This window comes from Cricetulus griseus, chromosome 2, assembly GCF_003668045.3.
Source record: "Cricetulus griseus strain 17A/GY chromosome 2, alternate assembly CriGri-PICRH-1.0, whole genome shotgun sequence".
In the NCBI taxonomy this organism is placed as follows: domain Eukaryota; kingdom Metazoa; phylum Chordata; class Mammalia; order Rodentia; family Cricetidae; genus Cricetulus; species Cricetulus griseus.
The window spans coordinates 126,300,003-126,324,499 of record NC_048595.1 but is presented as its reverse complement, the minus strand read 5'-3'; the positions used below and the strand labels follow the sequence as shown (position 1 = coordinate 126,324,499).

General features: G+C 39.3%; 1 protein-coding gene across 1 annotated transcript in view; it reads left to right on the top strand.

The window, feature by feature from the left end:
- Tmem67 (transmembrane protein 67) overlaps window positions 1-23,583 on the top strand; it is a 42,928-nt gene extending 19,345 nt beyond the window's left edge. Inside the window, exons 14-28 of the mRNA XM_027403530.2 lie at window positions 267-372; window positions 3,718-3,774; window positions 4,846-4,944; window positions 7,277-7,375; window positions 7,572-7,658; window positions 8,614-8,713; window positions 8,804-8,943; window positions 10,414-10,554; window positions 13,702-13,782; window positions 14,244-14,360; window positions 18,036-18,152; window positions 18,247-18,351; window positions 18,931-19,033; window positions 22,177-22,319; window positions 23,331-23,583. Coding sequence (XP_027259331.1) covers window positions 267-372; window positions 3,718-3,774; window positions 4,846-4,944; window positions 7,277-7,375; window positions 7,572-7,658; window positions 8,614-8,713; window positions 8,804-8,943; window positions 10,414-10,554; window positions 13,702-13,782; window positions 14,244-14,360; window positions 18,036-18,152; window positions 18,247-18,351; window positions 18,931-19,033; window positions 22,177-22,319; window positions 23,331-23,411 — 1,576 coding nt within the window. The 3' untranslated portion in view covers window positions 23,412-23,583. The remainder of the gene's footprint in view (window positions 1-266; window positions 373-3,717; window positions 3,775-4,845; window positions 4,945-7,276; window positions 7,376-7,571; window positions 7,659-8,613; window positions 8,714-8,803; window positions 8,944-10,413; window positions 10,555-13,701; window positions 13,783-14,243; window positions 14,361-18,035; window positions 18,153-18,246; window positions 18,352-18,930; window positions 19,034-22,176; window positions 22,320-23,330) is intronic.
- Window positions 23,584-24,497: the final 914 nt, after the last annotated feature.

Genomic DNA, 24,497 nt, shown 5'->3' with positions numbered 1-24,497 from the left:
ACAGTGTGTCAGTGATTTCATTTGTATATGTCAGAGCCAACATCAGCAGAGCTTCAAACGTATCTCCTGCAGCATACTTTACTGTTAAAGTTTTTAACCAATGAAGATGAACTATGGTTTAACCCTTAGCTTATAGTTAGCCTCCACTAGCTCTTCTGATTGAGCCTAAAATATAAAAACAGTCTATATAAAATTCAAAAAGAAAGATAAATATATGCTTAAGTTATTAAATATTTTTATAATTTTGAGTATTTTTCTTTTAATAGCATACGCCTTGTACCCAACACAAAAAATGGAAACATATATACTCCCTTACTTAGCATTGCCTACAGTGACATTGACATCAAAAATGCTAACAGCCAGTTTGTGAAGGTGAGTTCTTTACTAGTCAGTGCCCTTGTAATTATAAATATTAATATAATGCTGATGTAGCTTATAATGGTCAAAAGGTAATATTTTAAAGTTTTAAACAAATCTTTTTCTTTATATATTCTAATCTTAATTAGGAGTATCTAATAAAAGAAAGAAGCTGAACTCTTAAGGAACTTAAGGTATTAAAAGGCATGAATGAGTGGCATTTGTTTTATTTTTAGTCATGTGTTGTGTAGTGGGGGTGAGGGCAGGTTCCTGTTGAAATCAGAGCCACCTGGTCCCCTGGAACTCAGCTGGAGTTGAGCTGGAACTGAGGATAGCTCACTCAATCTGGGACCTGGAACTGAACTCAACTGGGGTCCTATGCAGGAGCGGTGTGCACTCTTGACCACTGAGCCACCCTTCCAGCCCCAAGAATGGGTGAAGCTTTTCAGTGGAAGGATCACCAGTGGCTAACTGTTACACATGAGACACATAGCATCTGGATCTGGCTTTTTGTTTCCTTGCCTGGTTAAGCCAGGAACTCAGAAATCACAGTGGATCTAAGTGGGCTCATCACTAGATAGAGATGCTTCAGCAGGCAGAAAGACTATAATCACCAGCTTCAGAACTAGTAGTGCAAAGATGGCTAGAGAATGGAGTTCGTACCTGTAGCCTCAATTCACTGAAGAGCTGAAGGCCTTCTTGTCTGAGAGGGCCCACCTATGGGAGAGAAAGAGCTCAGACATCCAAAAGGCAGATGTACCAAAGACTAAGCCTGGAAAATCCAGGCAACATGTGGCCAGTGCCTTTCCTTCTGTCCCTCAGAGAGCATTCCTGCTTGGAGGGGGAACAAATGAGAGAGGGACAGCAGTGAAACAGGAAATCCTGGTTGCTGAAGATTAGTATGTTATGTTACCTGTCCTCTGGAAACATGAAAGGCAGGAGATAAACTTTCCTTACCTCTGGAACTCACTCAGCCTAATTTCTGTCATCCTGCTGTTTATTACTATCTTAATTTTCCTGGCTAGCTGGTGCTCCTGTTCCTGTTTGCTCTCCGCTGTGACCAGGCTTTCACTGAACAAAAGAGGGACACAATATAACCCAAAAGATGTCTTGTTCTCATCTGTAGTACTTAATACAATTAGGTAAGATCAACTTCCATTCACTGAGTTTACGTATCCTTAGTGAGAGAAGAAAATCCAGAAACATGTTAAATAACAACAGAAAACGCTGCCCGGCTTAAAACTTTCTATTAAGTTTCTTATTTCAATGGAAACACTCTTTTCTTTAAGTGTTATTATTGTCCACAATTTTCAAACTAAGTGTTGAGAAACTGAAACATAAGAAATAAAGGAGCAGCAGGCCGTGCCAACTGGTTGCTCAGTGAGTGGAAGTTCTCCCCAGGAGCCTGACAGCAGGTTTCAGTCCTGGAGTGGGGGAAGGAGAGAATGACTACACAAAGTTGCCCTCTGACCTTCACACATGTGCCACAAATAAAATTTCAAAATAAAAGAAGAAAAAGAAATTTAGAGCTATCAACTACCTTGAGTTGATGGCACTCACCTTAAATTTATTGAAAGTGCAAAAATACAGTGTTTTGACCTTTTTAAAATACAATTTAATTAAAATATAATTAAGTCATTTTAAATTTCTTAGCAGTCATTACAAAATGCATGAGTTTCAAATGTCCACCATTTCTCTCTGACCCACACCAGCTAACTAACTTTACTTTTTGATTTACCTGCACAAATCCTTTGGATCTCCTCCTGGACACCTAAGAAGGGACTCACTTCGTTTCCTGCCCCATTGTTGTCTGTTCCTCCCCTCCTCAGTGACCCTGGGCCTGTGTGACACCCTTTTCTCCCCAGTGAATCTGGGCCTGTGTGATACCCTTTCTCCTCAGTGACTCTGAACCTGTGTGATACCCTTTCTCCTCAGTGACCCTGAACCTGTGTGGTACCCTTTCCTCCCCAGTGACTCTGGGCCTGTGTGACACCCTTTCCTCTTCGGTGACCCTGGACCTGTGTGACTCCCCTTCCTCCCCAGTGACCCTGGGCCTGTGTGACATCCCTTCCTCCCCAGTGACCCTGGGCCTGTGTGACATCCCTTCCTCCCCAGTGACCCTGGGCCTGGTTGACACCCTTTCCTCCTCAGTAACCCTGGGCCTGTGTAACACTCTCCCTCCTCAGTGACTCTGGGCCTGTGTGACACCCTTTCCTCTTTGGTGACCCTGGACCTGTGTGACTCCCCTTCCTCCCCAGTGACCCTGGGCCTGTGTGACATCCCTTCCTCCCCAGTGACCCTGGGCCTGTGTGACATCCCTTCCTCCCCAGTGACCCTGGGCCTGGTTGACACCCTTTCCTCCTCAGTAACCCTGGGCCTGTGTAACACTCTCCCTCCTCAGTGACCCTGCGCCTGTGTGACACCCTTTCCTCCTCAGTGACCCTGGGTCTGTGTGACACCCTTCCTCCCCAGTGACCCTGGGTCTGTGTGACACCCCTTCCTCCTCAGTGACTCTGGGCCTGTATGACACCCTTTCCTCCTCAGTGACTCTGGGTCTATGTGACACCCCATCCTCCCCAGCTGGTATTCAGCCAGCCTCTCTAATAGATCATTTCCTGTACTTGTAGAACTCTTGGGGTGCTTCACCTTAAAAACACGCCTAAAGCAGCTAACAGCCAGTCAGATCCTCCCTCAATATTGCCAGCTCCTCAGCTTGCCCCTGGCTCCCTTCCTTCCATTTTCCAACCATTTGAATCTTTTGTTGTTTTCACTCCAGCTCTTGACAGAGAAGAAAACTTCTCTGAAAATCATGGAGGTCAGCCATCTTGATCTTGGCATTGCTACATCTGATAGTATACTTTTAACTCCTTCACCCTTCCCCAAACTCACTCTTTGGTGGCCAAGGTAACTGCCTTTCCCACCTCCCATACCTTTTCTCATTCTTTCTCTTGTGCCTTAATACTATGCTATCCCCAGGTTTCCTGTTTGGATGTTTGAAGACCTGCTTTCCTAGGATATGGTTGTTTTGCTACTTGATAATTTTTGATACAATGACAATCATATTTCTCAATGGCAAAAACCTATCTGAAAATGAAATATGATTAGTTTGGCTTGAACTTCTGTCAATGACCTTAGTTCCTAATAAACCCCTCCGTTCTTTATGCATGTTCAAGAGAGAGATTTAATGCATCATAAACGTTCTCATAAAAGCATATCTCTCTGTGAATAAAAGCCAACATCCATAATAGTGATTGTTAAAAAGATGGTGTTTATGCCAAAATCTAGCTACAAGTTTACTATTATGAAATAGGCATATGGTGTCTAATTTTAGTATGACTGATCTGTTCTCTTAAATACCAGATTTCCTTCTCAGTCAAATATGAGATGAATCAAGGAGATGCATTTGTCCAGACAGATGTGAGTACCTTTTGCCTTCTTAAAATATTTACACTCTACTTTTAATTTTAAATTTTTCAGATGTAAATAAAGTTGTGAAAATAGATATGCCATGTACTTTTACCCTGGCTTCCCATAGTGCAGTGATGGCAACCAGGAGATGAATATTGATGTAATCCTGTCAGTTAACCTGTACTGTGTTTGGGTATTTCTCTATCATTTTTCAGATCCTACATTGCTTTCGGTTGTCACATCTTTTTCCTCCAGTCTATAGCAGTGTCCCAGTATTTCTTTGTCTTTCATGGCCATCATCCTTTGCTAGCATTTGTTAGTTAGCTTTTTTGGTCATCAATTTGGGTTTCTCTGGAATTTTCCATGGTTAAATTGAGTTTGTGTAGTTTTATTAGAGATGCCACAGGAGTGTATCAAGCCCTTCTCAGTGCATGGGGTCAGGTGTGTGTGTGTTTACCTTATTTGTTTAAGACAGTATCTTACACTGAACTCACATATTTGGCTTGACTATCTGGCCAGCAAGCTACAGGGATCCTTAGCCTCTACCTCTGTGTCACTGGGATCGCAGGCACATGCCCCATGCTTTTTATGTGGCTGTTACATGGGTTCTGGGGACCCAAATCAATGTCCTTGTGATTGTGCAGCAAGCACTTGCTGACAGAGCCATCTCCAGCGCTGCTGCCCTCTAATACTGGTGCCCACTGGTGATGCTCGCCTGTAGGATAATATCACTGTGGTATTTGCCAGATGTTTTTTTATTTCCTTCATTTCTTTAGAATTGAAGGATTGGAACTTTATTATAAGCCAGAACTTTCCTTTTACCCTCATTAATATTTATTCAGTTATTTACTTAAGTCAATATAATCTCATTGATTTTAAGTGATTTTTTATAATCCATTACTATTCATTTTCTTGTACAATTTTCCAAAGTTAGTCACTGGAATTTCTTACAGCTTGTCTCCCATGTCTTTTCAACCACTTGCCATCAATTTTTGAGTAACTTCACATTCTATTTACCATGGGTTTTAGGAGCAATGAGAGGAATTATGCAAGTTCTAAAATGTTTGTTTTCTTTTCTAGATTGCATTGGGCGTGTTGGGTGGGCTGGCTGTGTTGTCATCTCTTTTGAAGACGGCAGGGTGGAAGAGGCGCATTGGGAGCCCCATGATTGATTTACAGGTACAGTCGGTTTTGAAATGAATGTTTTTATGTTTTAACTATTCTAGATCTTTTCCAGAAGATACAGGTAGAAGATGAGTAAGCGAGCTGCCTTTGATTTTTCTGGAGTATAAGTTAGGAAAGGTATTTTGAGGTCATAGAACATATGCAACTTCACTTTCTTTCCAGGATCCCAAGGTCTCTACATTCCCACCTCCATTTTTATTTTTGTCTTTGCTAATGCTTGATATTTTTCAACATTAACATATTTGTACATAAATAAAGTGGCATGTGTTAAGATGTCATTGTTGATTTTATTTTCTTTATTTTGTTTTATTATTCATACATTTATGTATATAGTGTTTTTGCTTGCATGTATGCCTGTGCATTACATACTTGCCTGTGCCCACAGAGGCCAGAAGAGGCACCAGATCTCCTGGAAGTGGAGTCAGAGATGGTTGTGAGATGCCATTGGATGCTGGGAATCGAACATCTGGAAGAACAGAAAGTGTTCTTAACCGCTAAGCCATTTCTCTGACCTTTTATATACTTTGTAAATGTTTAGGCTCCTTTTTTGTGAACTATTTAGATCTCTTGGTCATTTTTCTACTAGGTTCCTTCTTTTTCTTATTTATATGAAGGAGCTGTCTTTTCAAAATATTAATTTCCTTCTGGTTGTTTATGTTGAAATCTTTTGTGCAAGTTTATGAGCTACCTAATATCCATGCCTTTAACATTCAATATATAATTAGTACTTAACATCTAGTTCATGTCTACACTGTCACATGAATTTTGTATGTGTTATATATATTATGTTCTTTTTGTTCAGGAAAACTTGCCCACTCAATACCAAAAAAAGATTTTACTCCATTAACTTTATAGTTTACTTCTCATTTATTTTGAAATTAATAAAAACTTTTGCCTAACATTTATTGAATATTTACTATGCACAGGCACATTCTTAAGCATTATATGTATGGTTTACTTAATCTTCACATAGCCTTATGTAGTTGGGCATTATTATTATTCCCATTTTATATATAATAAAAATGAAACAGAGCTTAGATTTTCTGCTTAATTTTTGCAATAATTCAGCAACAGTGTTATTTCTGTTTTGCAAATCAAGCACATGAGAATGGTTCTGTAGTAATTTGTTTAGCCAGTGTGATAAGGAGTGAGAGCAAAGGGCTTCTGCTCCTCTTTGGGACAGCCAAAGAAGGACTTTCATGGAAGTAAACTTTAAACTGTTTATTCCACAGTGGTCACCCAGGGTCTGTTGTAGACTGCCAGGTACTGGGGAACATGACAGAAACAGCTACAACAGATCCTGCCCTCAGAGCTCATGATAGAGAAAGGGAAGGACATTTGACAAAAGGATGACAGTTGCTTTCCATGAAGTATTCAAGATGGAACTGTGAGTGGAAACTAGCATGTGAGCAAAGGAGAAAGTTGACTCTGGTTGATACTGTGAAGGATCTTGTTGGTAAAGAATTTAGTGAGTAGTCATTGTATATTTTTAAGAAAAAAGTGACTTAATCTAATTTACATCTAAGAAAGCTAACTCTAGGGTCCAGCATGAGCAAGCTTCAATCCTTTTGTATAATACATAATAATATAATAATAACTATGAAAATATATAAGATAGATTTGGGTAGTGATTCCCAACTAAGGAAATTTGCAAGTAGTTTCCACTTTCTCTTAAAGTGAAAGAGAAATACAACAGTCAAACTCAGTGGGTCTTTGTAACTGTTAGTGTATGGATGTAAATGGCCAATATATTAATAATATTAGAGAGGCCCGGTGATTAAGTGTGTACTGCTCCTGCAGAGGACCCAGACTCAATTCCCAGCATCCACCTTGGGCAGCTCACAACCACCAGCAACTCCACTTGCTGGGAATCTGACACCCTCTTCTGACATCAGGCACCTGCACTCAGATGGGCACAATTCTACAATAATAAAAATAAATAAGTAAGAAGTAGTAGTACTCATGGGCCAATAAGACAGCTCAGTGAAGTAAGGGCACTTGCCACAAAAGCTGTCAGATATGGGTTCTATTTCTGGAACCCACATAAAGGTAGAAGGAGAGAACCAATTCCAGAAAATTGTCCTCTGACTTCTAATGCATTCCATGATAGTTAACACTCATGCATACAGATCATGCTCACACCCAGTAAGAAGAAAGTATTTTATACTTTAAGTTCTTAAATAAAATAGTACTTTTATTATTCCCATTTTATATATGATGAAAGTGAAGTAGAACATATTTTCTGCTCAATTTTTCAGCAGAAATAAATGTAATAGGCAGGTAATAAATGGAATCTTTAACAATTGTAATTCTTTTTAAATTGTAGACAGTTATGAAATTCTTGGTGTACTATGCTGGCGACCTGGCCAATGTGTTTTTTATCATCACAGTGGGAACCGGTCTCTATTGGCTTATTTTCTTCAAAGTGAGTAAGTTTCTGAATTTAAACTAAATGCATATATCTGAATAACTGGCAAGCTACTTTAATAACAGAACACTTTTAGGGACATTTCTGTTCAAGTTCTGGGCAGCTGCTGAGCTCCCCACCCTTTGGTGTGTCATTTACTGAGGTTGTCAATATTTGCCACACTTCTGCTTCCTTTATACACCATGTCTTTTAGGCACAGAAATCTGTCTCTGTTTTGCTGCCAATGCCAGTTCAAGAAGAACGTTTCGTTACTTACGTGGGGTGTGCATTTGCTATGAAGGTACGTTTCAAAAGACAGCTTACTCAATTTCAAAGGCCTGCTAAAAAGCTTGTGAGTCTTTCAAATTCCAGATGCATTCATGACTTTTAGTGAAAATTTTACTTGGGAAATGTGCCTTCATTTATAATATTCCATTTAAACTTATACCTTAAGTTGTTTTTTTTTTCAAAGAAGTTGCAAATATGCCTGAGCAATCACAAATTGCAACTAATTTGATAAAATGATATTCAATGTTTAACTTTTCCTTTAAAATCTGGCAATGTGTTCACAATGGGACAAAATACCTTCCATTGTGGATTTTGTTTCTTTGTTAATGAAGAGTAAAATCCAACTCTGATGAAGTGCTGGAATTGTAGAAGCTATTATTACTCTTTCCTCCTCATCTTTCTGTGGTGTCCACCCCTCAACATGTCCTCATCCACACAGCTGCCAGCTGTTCACATCCCTCACCACACTTGCTGTTGGAAGTGCAGTATCTGCTTCACCCACCGAGAAAATAATTCTTGAGGACAGTTACCATCCTGTACTTGGATTTTATCATTTGATCAGTAATGCCCCAGGGATGAGAACTAGGTTTAAACCGACTGCTTCTGTAAAGGAGAGAGATGTGTTTCAACAGCACTCTGCTTCTCTCTCAGTCTGAGGGATGGAAAAGACAATCGGGGCATCTACTGTGTTCACGAGGCTTCAAAGCTCACCTTACTCATAATGGAGTCAGAAAATGCACAGAACCTAGAGGAAGGGAGCCATTTGAGCAAGGTTCCATAGGAGAGAGGAAGAAGGACAGCTCCTCTTCTTCATGTTCCTATCGTAAGGACAGAAAGAAAAAAAGTAGGTGAATTAGTAGGGGTATGACAGTTCTGTATTCTTGGTGCTTAGAAAAGAATTGTGTATGTTTATAATTAGTCTTAAATACTGATACTTTTCAAGTGTTTTTTTTGTATGTTATTTTTAGGCTCTACAATTTTTGCATAAGCTCATATCCCAAATCACCATAGATATATTCTTTATTGATTGGGAGCGACCTAAAGGAAAAGTTCTTAAAGCTGTCGAAGGTAACAGAAGTCATTGTTTGTACCAAAATTCTTTTGCTGTCTTACAGAGCAAGGGAGAAAAGTTTTTACTTATTTCTTCTCCCTCCCCAGGTGAAGGCGGTGTCCGGAGTGCCACCGTTCCTGTGAGCATATGGAGGACATATTTTGTAGCAAATGAATGGAATGAGATTCAGACTGTGAGAAAAATTAATCCTCTCTTTCAAGTGCTTGCCACACTCTTCTTTTTGGAGGTATAAACTGTGTGATGTAGTCATGTGATACAACTGAGTGCAGTTTTTTATTAGCACTTCACAAATATCACTATAGTCTCAACATTGTTCTGTGGTGAAGTATTGTCACAGCAGTAGAAGGGAATTCTTTTACTTTTCCCTTTTATCCTTCCTATAACATAAACAAAAACACAAAGTTAAGTAAGTTGTGATGGAACACATGGAATGTTTACCATCTGAACCCCTCCCCCCTCCCATCACCACCATTCCTCTTCCCTGCAGCCCCCCTATCCAGGTCACTACTATTCCTCTTTGTGTCTCCATGAACTCTGGAATTTTAAGGAGTAGCTTTTGTACAGGTAGTCTGCAGCAGAATTCCGTGATGAACTTGTATACCTGTGTACATTATCATTAAAGATTATTTTTGGTAGCTTTTAGGTGATCTCACCTGTATATTTTCAAATATCCCCCTTTTTATATGATTTTATATTCCCACCCCTGCCTTAGAGCCAACAACTACTGTATGCTTGCTATTGAGGAATTGAAGTGTGAGGGTCACAAGGTCAAGGCCTGCCTGGGCTTCAGAGTAAGTTCAAGGCTAGCCTGAACAACTTAGTAAGACCTTGTCTCCAAGTAGTTACAGGAAGGAGTTCTAGGTGGATGCATACAGGGGACTATAGCTCAGTAATAGAGCAGTTACTCAGCATCCGAGAAGCCCTAAGTTACTCACCAGCATATCTACTCTACACAAATGGTATATTGTTAGTATACAGCATACATATTGTAGAATGGCTGAATTTAATCAACGTTTCTACTGCCTCATATACTTACTTTTTGGCAAAGCACTGTTTGTTTGATTTTAATACTCTTTGATGAAGCCAGGTGTGGTAATACAGGACTATTACTCCAAAGGTGGAGACAGAAGAGGATCAAGAATTCAAGGTCATGCACATAGCAAGTTCCAACCTAGCCTAGGCTAAGGAGACCCTGATTCAAATCCCAAAAAGTAAAAAGGATTAGAATATTTGATGAACTTGAAAAGATACTATATGCTTCTGCAGTTAACTTTGCAAGCACTAGAGCAAATAAAATTGTATAGACATCATACTGTAAAAATTCTCAGAGCCTTTGTTTTGTAAGAAGAGACATGACAGTCAGTATAATATACCCATCAAATACCCATGGAACTTAACTATGGCTTCGTTTCACACAAGGAGGTATATTCCTTGTTAGATATTTTGGAATGTATTCTTTTGAAATACAGAAAATATTTAATGTAGCTACCTGGCATGTGTTAAATATTCACGAGTTGCTGGTTTGTTTATTGGTAGCTTTAGTTTTGTAATTTGTGTCTAGGTTTTCCTACTGTTTGCAAGTCTGGGTATTTTAGTTTTTCAAGGTAAGTAAAGGAGAGTTTTTCATTTTCAGTTTGGAAGACTTTTTTTTCTTTACCTATGTTTGTTTAAATTCCCATTTCTCCTTTTCCTTCAGGTTGTGGGGTTCAAACACTTAGCATTAATGGATTCATCCTCTAGCCTTTCTAGAAACATGTCTGACTACATAGCTCCTTACAGCCGCATTTTGAGATATGCCGTGGCTACTGCTATCTGGCTGGTGATTGGAATAATACAGGTAACAATAAATTGTGCTGTAAGTGTCATTGCCAGTTTGTAAACCTGCTTATGTACTAACATCGCTCTAATGCTGAGTTCTACAGCAGAAAGATGGTGACAAAGGAAATAATAACAGCTATTTATAGTGTATCATGATCCAGGCATCTGAGAATCAATAATTGCTTTACACACATTAACTACTTAGTCTGTACTTCACCCTTCGGAAATGGGTTAAGTTAGTGTCCTCGAGTTATGAGCAAGGAAACCCAAGGCTCTAGAGTAGTAAATGGTTATATAAAGCCTTACAGTTAGAGTTGGCAATGCTGGAATTTGAACCCAGGGAGTTTGGTTTCAAAGTTCACTTCTTATCCATTGTGGACTCTGGAGGGTCTTTTGGAGACACACACCCAAAGAAGACTAGTTTATATGTAACTAAGGGGCCAGATGTGCTGCTATATTTTGGATATTTTCTTTTTCTTGTTGTTTGCATTTATTGGGACAGTGTTTTCTTTACCTATTCGGTTTAAATTATCATTTTCCTTTGGATTGGATTCCAGTGACATTCCATTGCCTGAGACTGGGCTTTTCCCCCTGAGCTGGGAATTGAACCCAGGGCCTTACGTGTACCAGGCAAGTGCTCTACCACTTGAAGTATGTATTGTTCCCAGCTTGAGAACTGACTTTTGGAATGTACACCTTTTTTGCATAGGTGACAGTGTTCAAACTTGAAGCTACAGAGCTGGGTCTAGTGAGAGTTAGTGACTGATCACCAGGAGAGGATGACACACAGAAGATGGAATTTGAAACATTTCCCATTTCATTACATGTAACAACAAAGCAAAACAGGAGTGTTGGCAGGGAAAGCTATTCCCTCCCCTTCCACCTTCTTCTCAAGAAAAAGAAGAGCAGAAAGTCAGCAGTGCAGTCTGAAGAGGTGGCTTGGTGTTGTCATCAGGACCCAGGTGGAAGTGGAACCTCCATCCCTGAGTTCATCTCCTGGTCCATAATGGCTGATGGGTTTACAGAAGGGAGTTGGGAGTCTGGTTTTTCTGCCTCTCTTTAAGTCTTGGGACTGGAGAAATGACTCTAGTTCAGAGTGTGCAACTCTCATTCTGTTCCTGTGATATAGCACCAATGACAAAAACAACTAGGGGAGGAAAGATGTATTGGACTTATGAATGGCATTGCCCATAGGTAGCTGGACTCTCCTACATCAATTAATAATCAAGACAGTCCCCAACAGACATGCCTGAAGGAGGGCCAGTCTGACCCTGAAAGTCCCCCAACTGAATCTGCCTTCTCAGGTGACAAGGCCATATCAAGTTAGTTTAAACTAACTGGAACAACACTGGGTACTCTTGCAGGGCTCCATAAGCAGGCAAATTGTGTGGCTCATCACCTATGTAACACCAGCTCTTGAGGATCCAATGGCCTCTAATGACCTCTGTAGACACCTGTCTGCACATATACTTGTACATGCACATATACATACACACCAGCGTACACACACACACACACACACACACACACACACACACACACACACACACACACGTTAAAAAAAAAACACTTTTAAAGAATAAAAGAATCTTTGTGAAGTAACATTCAGGATCTTTGGGACTCTAACTTAGTCATGTGGCCACACCTAACTGTGCTGATGCCCTTGTGCTAGGCATCTGTGTGTCCTGCCCAAAGGACAGGTCTGTAGCTTAGAAGAACAGGGGAAGGGGCTGAGGACAGGGCTAGCAGTTGTGCCACCACCTAACCTCTCACCTCTCTGCAGTGGGATGGTAGTCAGGCTTTAGTGTCCTTTTCTTCCACGTGTTTAAACCTTGACTGTTGGTATTGTCCTGTGCTTTAAAAGCGTGTGTGTTTGTGTGTCTGTGTGTGTGTGTGTGTGTGTGTGTGTGTGTGTGTGTGTGTGTGTATTGTTGTTTTGTTGTTGCTATTGTCATTATTGTTTGGTCGTTTGGCTCAGTTTAAGGAGCCAAATGACCAAATGAGATGCTCTAGAGTCTAATCAATTCTTGGACTTAAGCATGGTGTACATAATAGATATTGTGTTGAATTCATGGGAATGCTCTAACAAGAGCTTACTAGGGAATGTGAAGAGTGTTGTGAAGATATTTATAGGAATATGAGATCATCAGCCAAAAGAGTAGAGTAGAGGTCAGCGTAGGGAAACAGTAGGCGCAGCCCTAAATAGGGGTAGTTAGGGAATATGTTTCTCTGAAACATATCTAAAAATGCCTATAATTGAAACTTGAATTTATAAAATGTCCTTACCTAGTATTGCTTTTAAATCTATATAATTAGACGCTTAAAAGCATTTCATTTGAAAGTTAACACATTATCAATAGTTAAAGTTTAATGCTAAATATGTTTTTATATGCTATTCTGTTCAAGATTAATTTGAAATCCATGAAGGTTTTAAATAGCTTTTGAAATTCAAAACATGAGCAAAATTACAAATCTAGTCATATGTCTTGGCTACCAGTACAATGATTTATTCAAATTGTGAATGGGTGATGTACATACCTGCTTGTGTAAGTGTGTGCACATGTACATGTAGGTGTACATGTGTGTACATGTGTGAGCCAGAGATCAGCATGCAGTGTCTCCTTCAGTTACTCCACTATACTCTTGGAGGGTCTGGAAGTGAATCAGGGTCCCGCCCATCTCCACCCTTTGTGCTGAGGTTAGCTGCAGCCTGTACACCAGGCTCTGAGGTTAGCTGCAACCTGCACACCAGGCTCTGAGGTGTTGCAGCCTGCACAGCAGGCTTCTGGTACGGCTGCTGGGGATCCAAACACAGGTCCTCAGGCATGTGCAGCAAGCATTTATGTTCTGAGCCCTCTTCCCAACACTAATATGTACTAAATTTGTAAGACTCTTTCTTCCTACCTTTGTCTTTCCTGGTTTCATTAGCAAGATAAGTTTTTAAAATTCAAATGAGTACTCAATAACTCTTAATATAATTCTAAATCTCCCTTGCTTTGAGGATAGAGTCAGAATTGGTAAGTGGGACTTTATCCCATGGGAACCTTTAGAGGCCACTGTGTTCTTGGTTGGAGCTTCATTTTTTCTCTAAAATACTGCACCGTGGTTATTAAAGAAGATGGTTGTCCTGAAGGCAAATGCTCATGACCCTGACTTACTGTTGCAGGTTTTTTTCTTTGCTGCCTTTTATGAGCGATTCATAGAAGACAAGATCCGGCAGTTTGTTGATCTCTGCTCCATGAGTAATGTGAGTACCATCTGACCCCATCTGCAGCTGTTATTCCCACTCTGAAAAGACAGCTATGTTACACATGTGTTTCACAAAGCAGTTCTATTGCAGCTTAACAAGTTGGTTTATGATGATTGGATTGTTAATCTAATTTTCAACCAGCTATTAACCTGAAGAATAGCTATAACCTTCCACAAGTTAATTCTCCTGCCTTAGCTTTTTTCTTCTTTATCCACAGTTAGTTTTGAAAAATAGATTCATTCATCCTACAGCCTTCCTTTCTTAGAAAACAGCTCCAGTCTTCTCCATCTAGTAAAATAAAGTAAACCTTTATTATCTTCACTATCTTGGTTTCTATTTCATGTACTTCCTAAGAATTCAATACTTATTATTTTGGGGAAAGGGGAGCAATTTTAACCAAAAGTTAATTTTGTAGTATTCTGGATGAGCCTCTGCTTCTCTTTCTTCTCTTTCTGTAGGTATCTGTGTTTCTGCTGTCCCACAGATGTTTTGGGTATTACATTCATGGGAGGTCAGTCCATGGACATGCAGACACCAACATGGAAGAGATGAACATGAATCTCAAAAGAGAAGCGGTAGGAATGTAATCTATATCTTCTTTATTTTTTGTTTCTTTTTATATAAATTTTTATTTAAATTAGAAGCAATCTTATTATCAATCCCAGTTCTCTCTCCCTCCCATCCTCTCATGCCTAGAACCCCCCCCATCCCAACCCCCCATTCCCTCCCTAGGGAGGATGAGGTCTTCCATGGGGGATCATCAAAGTCTGTCACACCATTTGGGGCGGGTCCTAATCCCTCCCCCATGTATCTAGGCCGAGACAGTATCCCTCCATGGGGAATGGGCTTCCAAAGTCCATTCATGCACTATAGTAGTGTTTCTTATAAAACACTGTATGTATATATATGTATGCCCTTGTGTTTGGGACATAGATATTAAGAAATGAAATGTCATTTTAGTGGATTTTTCCTTTCATGAGAATATAGTTTCCTTCCCTATCTCTTCTGGTTAGTTTTTTTTTATGTTAGAAACAATCTTATTTTACATATCAATCCCATCCTCCCATGCCCCCACCGACCCCCTCAACCTACTCCCCACCCACTCTCCAAGAATAGTGAGGCCTTCCAAGGGGGATTGTCAAAGTCTGTCGCATCTTTTGAGGGAGGGCCTAGGACCTCTTTTGTGTATCTGGGCTGCAATAGTTCCCCTCCATAGGGAATGGACTCCCAAATCCTTCTGTTCACTAGGGATAAATACTGGTTCCACTGTCAGAGGCCCCATAGACTTCCCAGGCCTCCTAGCTGGTACCCACATTCAGAGGGCTTAAAATGCTCGTGGGTACCTTTCAAAAGCTCCTGACCAACTCATGACCCCAAATACTAATAGTCACATTTTGTCCTGTAGTTTCGGTGTGAACTACACTTCAGAGTAATCAAGTAGAACAGGAAGGTTCCTCCTCAGCAGGGAAGAAACTGGACATTTATTTATGTTAGGAAATCAGCATTTCACAATGACTAACAGATAAATGAGCGTGTGCTGTAGTCATCAGTGGGTGCTAAAACAAGCGCCTGCCAGTGGGGAACTGCTAACGAAGAGTCAGACTGATACACTGGGCACACACTGACTCCTTCTCAATAAGGTACAAATGAGGCAATCCTGGTAGGATGTGAAAATCGATCCTGACTATAATCAAGTCTCTAGATCTAGTCACGGTTTATAGGAAATAACAAAGACTACAGGAACAACTTCAACAGAATTGAAGGAAGTCCTTAGCAGATCCAGTGCATAATGCCACAGAACAAATGACAAGAGTGTTTTCAAACAAACCAGTGGCATGAACGGAAAGAAGAGGTGATGGCGTGAGTGATGAGATACCATGTACTGAGGGAAGCCTACAAAGCAAAGCAATGAAGCTCAAGATGTGGACTTTGGATCCTGATTCAGTCTTTGGAAAAAAATCCGATTTAATGGTTTTATTGTTACCTTATATTGAGCAATGGTTAATTTTGTTAGCTATAAAAATTACTGTGGTAGCTTAAGTCCTTTTTAGAGAAACACACATGAAATGACAGGATCTGAAGTCTGCTCTAAAATACTCTAAGAAAAAAGAAACTTGGGAAGATAAATGAACAAAGATTAGTTAAATGTTGATAACATTGAAGCCTGCGTGATGATGGAGTTGCTGTTTTATTTCTACTGTGTACCCTGATAACCTTCAAATAAAAGAAAAAAAAAAAAAAAACTAGGGATGCTTAAGAAGAAAGCCTTAGGGGTTACTGAGCTTGGCATACTTAGAATGCTAAACCATTCTCTTAGCACTTAGAGATTAAACCAAAAGCACCTGAAAAAGAATATGCCCAACTGAGGAATGTGATTAAAGCATAACAAATAGAAAGCCATAAGAATCAAGTAAAAATTGATTTTACTTTAGTAACATAGTACATATATATCAGTCATAAATAAAAGATAGCAAATTTGGGTAAAGTGCTTATAACAAATATGATAGTGATATTGATAACCAAAAACATGGTTTTCCCTCTTCAACTTACTGTACTTTTTTGAAGCTAATAGTTAATAACATTGAAGAATGGACAATAAAACAATTGTTATCAGGATAAGCTTTTACAAATGGAAAATGTTTTGGGTAATATATGCCAGGGGTTTCTTAAGACTTCCTAGTCTTTGACTGATGATATGGAATTAACTCAAGGAAAATTCAAAATATAAATAGCTAATTAGATTCTAGATTTTTAACACAAAGAGAAAACATGTAAAAGTTGGAGATTATTATATAAGTTGGTTTATCTTTACAATAAAATCTCTGAAGTAGGTGTTTAAATATTTTCTATTAAAATGGAATACCATGAGTGGTGCTGTGCGAGGCTGAGGTGTGTGAACGTAGGTTCATGATGAGAGTGTCATGTCAGACAATGGGGACTGTTTTGATAGCAATGTCTTTGAAGATGTGGAGGAGGATGAAGGCCTAGATGACTTGGAAAATCCCTAGGAGAAGAGTCAGAAGAATATATAGAGTCCTCTCCTCTGAGGAGCAACCACAGGCCAACCAGAAGTGAATCATCCTCCATACATGACCAAGTACAGCACGCCCACATGCTGGACCCCATAGCACTCCAGATCACGATGTGTGCCCCAGTGATGGTAGAGCTAGGGAGGGAAGCCAGTTCTTCACTGTGAAGGAACTCAAGGTCTGACCTGAAAGATCCCCAGCATTATTCACTACCTGCCAGATGGAATCTGTGAAGACTGAGGGTTCATCATCACCAACTGAGCAGAGCTATCAGACTGCACCTGGGTACCATTCCTATGATGCCACTTTTTATATAAATAATAAGTAATAATAAATAATAAATGTCACTCTTTCCACCACCACCACAAATGATTTATAGAGTATGTAATGACATGGAAAATGCTCAGGGTATGATGATAGACAAAAAAAGTGTGACCCTAGTTTTTTTGTTGTCCATATGTTATGACTTAGAAAAGGTCTGGAAATGAAGGGCTTTAAATATCTTTAGTCCAGATGTTAAAATTTATAGTTAATTTTTTTTTTGTTCTTGGTAACTCTTCATGGTTTAGACATTTTCCACAATTACCTGTACTCTTTTATGAAAAACTTTTATTTAAAATGTAGAAGCTCATTGTATATATTCTTCCTTTAACTTTGTGGAAGCCAAGTGCTATACTGATTGCTGATTGGATCAGAGAAAGCAGAGTAGTGAGTTCTGAAGTAGGTGAATGGGTGTCACAGAGCCAGAATCTGAGGGAACCAAGAGCCTTCAGTGGAAACTGGCTAGGCAGTGAGCCAGAGCAAAGTGTGTGTCATAGATTGTGATTGTCAGATTGTGAGAAGAAGTCCTATCCATAACATTCACTGTTGAGTCTCGTCTTACAAACATGAAAAGCAGTAAGGCTAATCACAGTAAAAGCTAAGAATACCAAGTACACAATGAGTGGGGTGGTTTAAGTAGCACAGTAAATGGGACAACATGAAGACCTACATGGAAGCTAGGACAAGAATGGAGGGGAACATGGTCAAATCGGGAGGGAGGGACCTTGAGCAACATTAGAACCTTTGTCTCAAGTACAGTATCAGCAGAATTTCAATTTCACTATGTTAATCAGTCCAATAACATGTGATACTAACTAAAGAGAAGTGGTATGCTTTTCTTTTTAGGAAAGGCCTTTAGCAATCATTTCTATCTTAACTTAAATCCTTTAACTTTTTCAGGAAAATTTGTGCAGCCAAAGAGGTTTGGTACCCAACACAGATGGGCAGACTTTTCAGATTGCAGTTTCTGATCAGATGAGACAACACTATGACAGAATTCATGAAACACTAACAAGGGTTTGTATAAAGGACTGTTGACATGTAGCTTATGGTACTTAAGGTCCAAGGCATAAAGTGTGTTATATTTATTCATTTCTCTTTTTTATATTAGAGAAATGGCCCTGCCAGACTACTGAGTTCATCAGCAAGTACTTTTGAACAAAGTGTAAAAGCATACCACGCAATGAATAAGTTCCTTGGCTCCTTCATTGATCATGTATGTATACTAATGTCTCTATGTAAGCAAAGGTTGTCTGCTGCTTTTGAAAAGTTAAATGGGAACTCAGTTATATTTTCAATCAGCCAAGTCAGGGGACCTCTTACTGTTTTGTTTTCTGTCTCATTTAATACTTATGAATAATATTAAAAAGCATTTATAGTCACTAATAATTTATGATTTAGAGCTAAAGTTAGATGATATAAAAGAAAGATGTGAATTCAATGTGCCCATTAGCAAATGATGATTCTCTTAAATATGCCTATACTAGAATTTTATGTCACCAAAATGTTTTTATTACTCATTGGCATCCTTACACTGTGATTGTATTCTTAAAAGCATCTTATAAATCAATTTTCAGTATATCTACCCTTAAATAAATTCACAGAATTTAAGACTTAAAATTTTTTCTAAAACTATTTTTTGTTATAAAGACTAATGTAGTGATTCATTTTAAGAATTTCTTAGTATGTTAATTATTCCTCATTTTTTTCTATTTCTAATAGAAATTTTGCATTAACTAGACATTTATTTATTTATTTCATTACAGTTTTTTACATGACTGTCTTCTCAAACTAGGTTCATAAGGAAATGGATTACTTTATAAAAGACAAGCTGCTACTTGAGAGGGTCCTGGGGATGGAGTTCATGGAGCCCATGGAGAAGAGCATCTTCTACAACGGTGACTCCTGTGGCCTTGCTGAACCTGAGTCCTGTTTGCAAGTTTGGGGGGGTGGCTTGAGATAGGTTTTTTTCATTAATTTTAGTAATTTTATGTAGAAGGAATGAGAGCTTTGATAACTCAACCTCATGGAGCTATAGTCTATTCTGTGTTCCCATTTTATTTTGAAATATAACGTGTGTGTGTGTGTGTGTGTGTGTGTGTGTGTGTGTGTGTGTTACATCTCAAATAGTAAAACAAATACATAATATTCATTTAATGCCAGACTTACAAAATGTGTAAAGAGTACTATGTGGTTTATCTTCTATATCTAATTCATTTTTAGCCCGTCTTAAAAATTACCTATATTGATAGAGGAAACATCTTTAAATTTTTTTTTATATTTTAAGTTTTCATATTTATAGATGTTTTGCCTGAATATATGTCTGTGTGTCAAGTATGTGCCCGATACCTACCAAGGCCAGAAGACGGTGTCATATCCTCTAATACTGGAGTTACTGTGTGAGCCAGCCTGTGGGCACTGGGAATCAAATTGTCCAGGCCTCTGAAAAAGCAGCCACTGCTCTTAACTGCCAAACTGTCTTTCCATCCCCATTTTAAAAAAAGATTTTAAAAGAATTTGTTTTGTGAGTTTCCCTTTATTTTACAGACTAGTCATTCAAAAAATAAAAATACTTAATTTACACCACCAGCTATATGTAAATTGATGCATGTGGTGTGAAATACTAGAATTACTTCATAAATGTGTCATCCCATTCCTCTTAACCTGTATTTTAAAAACTGTATAATATAAAAGATAGTGGGCTATGTCTATGTGAGAGTGTATTACCAGCATTTTATTTTGGTGAGCACACATGGTGGCAGCAGGTTAGAAGAACTGATCTGGTATGTAGATTGGATTAGTTAGTTACTCTGTTGGCATGGTGTAGGCTAAGTTAAAACAATGAGCCAGTCATTGAGAATATAGCTTCAGACTCTTCTCCCCTTATTTTTAAAACTGAACTTGACACTCCCTAGCTTTGTGAACTTCAAACTGCTGCTTAACCTTTCTGAACTTTTGAAGACCCCTTTTCTCTAAAGTTAGTATGAGAATAATCATGTGTAAAGACCCTAAAGCAGAATATGGGTAGGTGCCAGGAGAGTGGTGTAGGGTATATGCCAGGAGAGGGGTATTATGGCTAGGTGCTAGGAGAGGGGTGTTAGGGTAGGTGCCAGGAGAGGGGTTTTATAGGTAGGTGCCGAGGGAAGATGGTCTAAAAGTACAATTGTTTTCACACGTTCCTCCTGTACCTTCCTTCTTTTCCTGCCTTCCATTCCTCTGTCTCAGTCTTCACAAGGAGATGATAAAAAGTTTAAGGCAGTAGGAGTGGATACAAAAAAGACAAGGGGTTTACCAGAGATGTTAGGAGAAAAAGGCACTAGGAAAGAAAAATTAGACAAAGCCAGACATGGTATACCCTACAGTTCCATCAACTCAGAAGGGTGAGGTAAGACCTCCGAGTTCCAGGTCAGCTTAAGCCACATAGTGAGACCTCATCAGTAAAGAAGAGAGGAGCTAGGGAGATGGCTGTGTGTGCATGAGGACCTGAGTTTGGACCAGCAGTACCTGTTAAAAGCTGGACCATGACCACATGCATGTCTGTAATCTTGTTGCTACAGCAGAGTGATTGGGCAGAAGAGTATGAGGCTTACCAGCTGCCAGCCTAGCTCCAACTTCAGTGAGAGACCCTGTCTCAAAGGTGTAAGGCAGAGAGTGGAAACCTGAGACACCTGACATCTTCCTCTAGCACCCAAATGCATCGTAGGCATGCACAGACATGTGTACTCCCATACACATGTGCATATACCACACACACACACACACACCACACTCACACACATACACACACCACTACTGTCATCATCACCACCACCCACAACAAATTAAAAAGAAAGAGGAAAGGAAGACAAAAATTATCCATATTTCCAGCTGTGATTCCAACTTAGTGAATGATAGCAACGCCCTTCCCTAATCAGGGAATGCAGATGAGGACAAGGTTTGAGGAAAGAGAATGAGACTATGTTGTATCTGCAGGTAACTTGGGACATCTAGGACGAGGTGTTCATTAAGGAAATATAAGGGAGAAGCTTTGGGGAGAAAGAAGGTGCACAGCTAGCTAGGGAACCATCCTATGGTGTCATTGCTATAAGAGATAGCAGTCACCAGGCGAATATGTGAACTTCGGGTTGTTTTGTTTTGCTTTATATAAGTATTACATGCCTATACATATGTAGAGAAGTGTGTATATTGTAAGGGTATTGCTGCCAGGTCAGTGGATTTTAACAAACTGAGTCATCCTTGTTCTAGCACCTAGGGCATGGTGGAATTGTACCCTGTATAATGTATAAAACGAACTCCTTACTGGACTTCTTTTTTTTTTTTTAAGACAGGGTTTCTCTGTGGCTTTGGAGGCTGTCCTGGAACTAGCTCTTGTAGACCAGGCTGGTCTTGAACTCACAGAGATCCGCCTGCCTCTGCCTCTGCCTCCCAAGTGCTGGGATTAAAGGCGTGCGCCACCACCGCCCGGCCCTTACTGGACTTCTATGGCAGTGTTGGTGGTTCTCTGAGCACCCTACAAATTGTTTATAGCATTTGTGTATGTCTACTTGGGTTTTTTGTTTGTTTTTCATGGTAAAGGGGTGTGTACCACTTATCAGGTCTTTTAAAAGGGTGCTCACATCCCACAAAGGACACAATTGTGTGTTTCATGCATAGTACAAAACTGTAGGACACTGAAACAGAAATTTTAGAATACTTGTGCTATGCCTTGCTGGATTTAACTTATATTCTTTATCTTAGACAATATTTCTAAGATTAATTTATTCTTTGGTTCTATAATCAGAGAAAGAATATTCACTAACTGCTCTTTAGAAAGCATTCATAGGATATTTACACTACTAGCAATTATCGATGTTGGCTTTGATATTAAAACCACTGCTTCTGAGTTCTTTGACTAACATCTGAGACTGGCAAATTTTAATACCTTTTATTTTCATGTGAGCCATAAAGCATTGAATGAATAATCTACTGTTACCAAAGGCTAGTACAGATCTGTTCTGCCAATGTTTGACATGTCTCATACATGTTTTTTTTTTTTTTGTAGACGAAAGCCATTCTTTCAGCAGTGTGCTGTATTATGGAAATGAGGCCACACTCCTTATCTTTGATCTGTTGTTCTTCTGCATTGTGGACTTGGCGTGCCAGAATTTTGTCTTAGCATCCTTCCTCACATACCTGCAACAAGAGGTAAATCTAAACACATATATTTGGGTTTTTTCTAAAGCAGAAGTGTTAGAAGTGTAGGTGTTTATTTTCTTAACAGAATGTGTGAGCCTCTACTTACAATAAGGTTTGGGGAATGTTTACGATGTGACTAACCCTACCAAATAAAGGAAAACGCATTTAGCTGATCACACTCTGCACTCTGTCCCAGGGACAGTAAATGCTAGGATCCAGGGGAGGGCAGAAGTTCCTTGAGCAACCAGAAAGATACTTCACTGCCAGTCTCCCACATACCAAAAGTGAGCACTAGTTTTTATAAGAGTCCCATCCAAACAATGGGAGATGCCATTTGGAGCTGTACATCAGTCTCACCCGTGTGCATAGTGAGTAACTGTGTGGGTAAAACCTCTGAAGTGGACATTTCAAGAAATAGCAACTGTACTTGAAATGCCAGTTTGGTTTTTGTTTGGTTGGTTGGTTGGTTTTGTTTTTTTTTTTTTTTTTTTTTTGAGACAGGGTTTCTCTGGGTAGCTTTGGAGCCTATCCTGGCACTCGATCTGGAGACCAGGCTGGCCTCAAACTCACAGAGATCCACCTGCCTCTGCCTCCCGAGTGCTGGGATTAAAGGCATGCGCCACCAATGCCTGGCCTTGAAATGCCATTATTAATAGCACCTAAATACCCTCCAGCATGAAAGAAGGCATGAGTCAGTACATGAGCTATCCCTAGATAGAGACCTAGAATCATAACAAAAAAAAATCCTTAAGTATTTAAAGGTATATTCTTTTTTAATTAATTTTATTTAAATTAAAAACAAAGGTATATTCTTGTAAGCATGAGAGGTATATATTAATTCATAAACATATTTCATATTTTACAGTTTTTTAAATATAGTATCAAATAATTAAAATATCTCATTCATGACAAGAAATGGTTGAGAAAATTAACTAATTTAATTTAAATATTTTAAATTGATTTTCATATTTAATTTTTAAGGAATAGTTAATTTCCTTCTCATCTGTTTTGTTTTCCCAGATTTTTCGATTTATCCGTAATACAGTAGGACAAAAGAATTTGGCAACCAAAACACTAGTGGATGAAAGATTTCTGATCTAACCTGTGACTACAAAACTTAAGAACTCAGTGTAATTGTGTCACAAGCCATGATGTCAAGTTATATTTTTTAAAACTTGTAATACATATTATTCTTTCATTTTTTTTACCTACAGAAAAACTTATTTTTATAACTTGTAAAATATGCAATATAGTTGAAGGTACTATTTCCCCATTGTATGTTGTGTTTAATTTACATTAATACTGACCATAAGACAAAAAAGTAAGGAAGGGAGGGAGAGAGGGAGGGAGGAAGGGAGAGAGGGAGAGAGACAGAGAGGAAGGGAGAGAAAGGAAGGAAGGAAAAAAGGGAGGGTGGAAGAGAGAATGAGAGGAAGGAAGGAAGGAAGGAGAGAGGAAGGGAGGGAGGGAAGGAGGGAGGGAGGGAGGGAGGGGGGAGGGAGGGAAGGAGGGAGGGAGGGAGAAAGAGAACAAACCAGTGCTGCTTTCCATGGTCAGGCCTTGATGGTAAGCTAGTTTCCATAACTGTCATCGTTTCAGAACTGTTCTGCCTACATTTTCCCATAATTACAATTCTGTTTGATTCTAGGTTCAAAGCTAGTGTTCAGTATTTGCTTGTTTTATTTGTGCTTACTGTTAAATAAATATATTTTCAATTGTACTTAAATTTTTTGTTTGTGTTATTGCTGACTCAGGTCCCTACTAGACACAGGGTGGTTTGGTATAAATCTAGCCAGTCAGTCGTGAACCTGGTCTCTCAGGTCATTTACATTTATAAGCTGGGTGACTTTTTTCCCAACATAGGATTTTTCACCCATTTTAATATTTTAAGAGTACTCTTCCAAAGTGCTGCTTTTATAATGAAAGACCCCCGAAGAGGCACTTTCGTAGAGGGAGACCCACACACCCAGGAATCAGCGAGGCCACGAACTGGATGCAAAAAAACAAGAGGCTTTATTGGAGACGCGGGTACCCGGGGCGACTTAGCCTTTGTGTGGCTAAGCGCCCCGAGCCAAGGGAAAGGGGTCCTTATATAGGGAAAAAGGCGCAAGCTAGGAGCAGGGATTCGATTGGATAATTCTAATGAGGCATTATACAGAGCTATTCCCATTGGTCAATGTATATGAG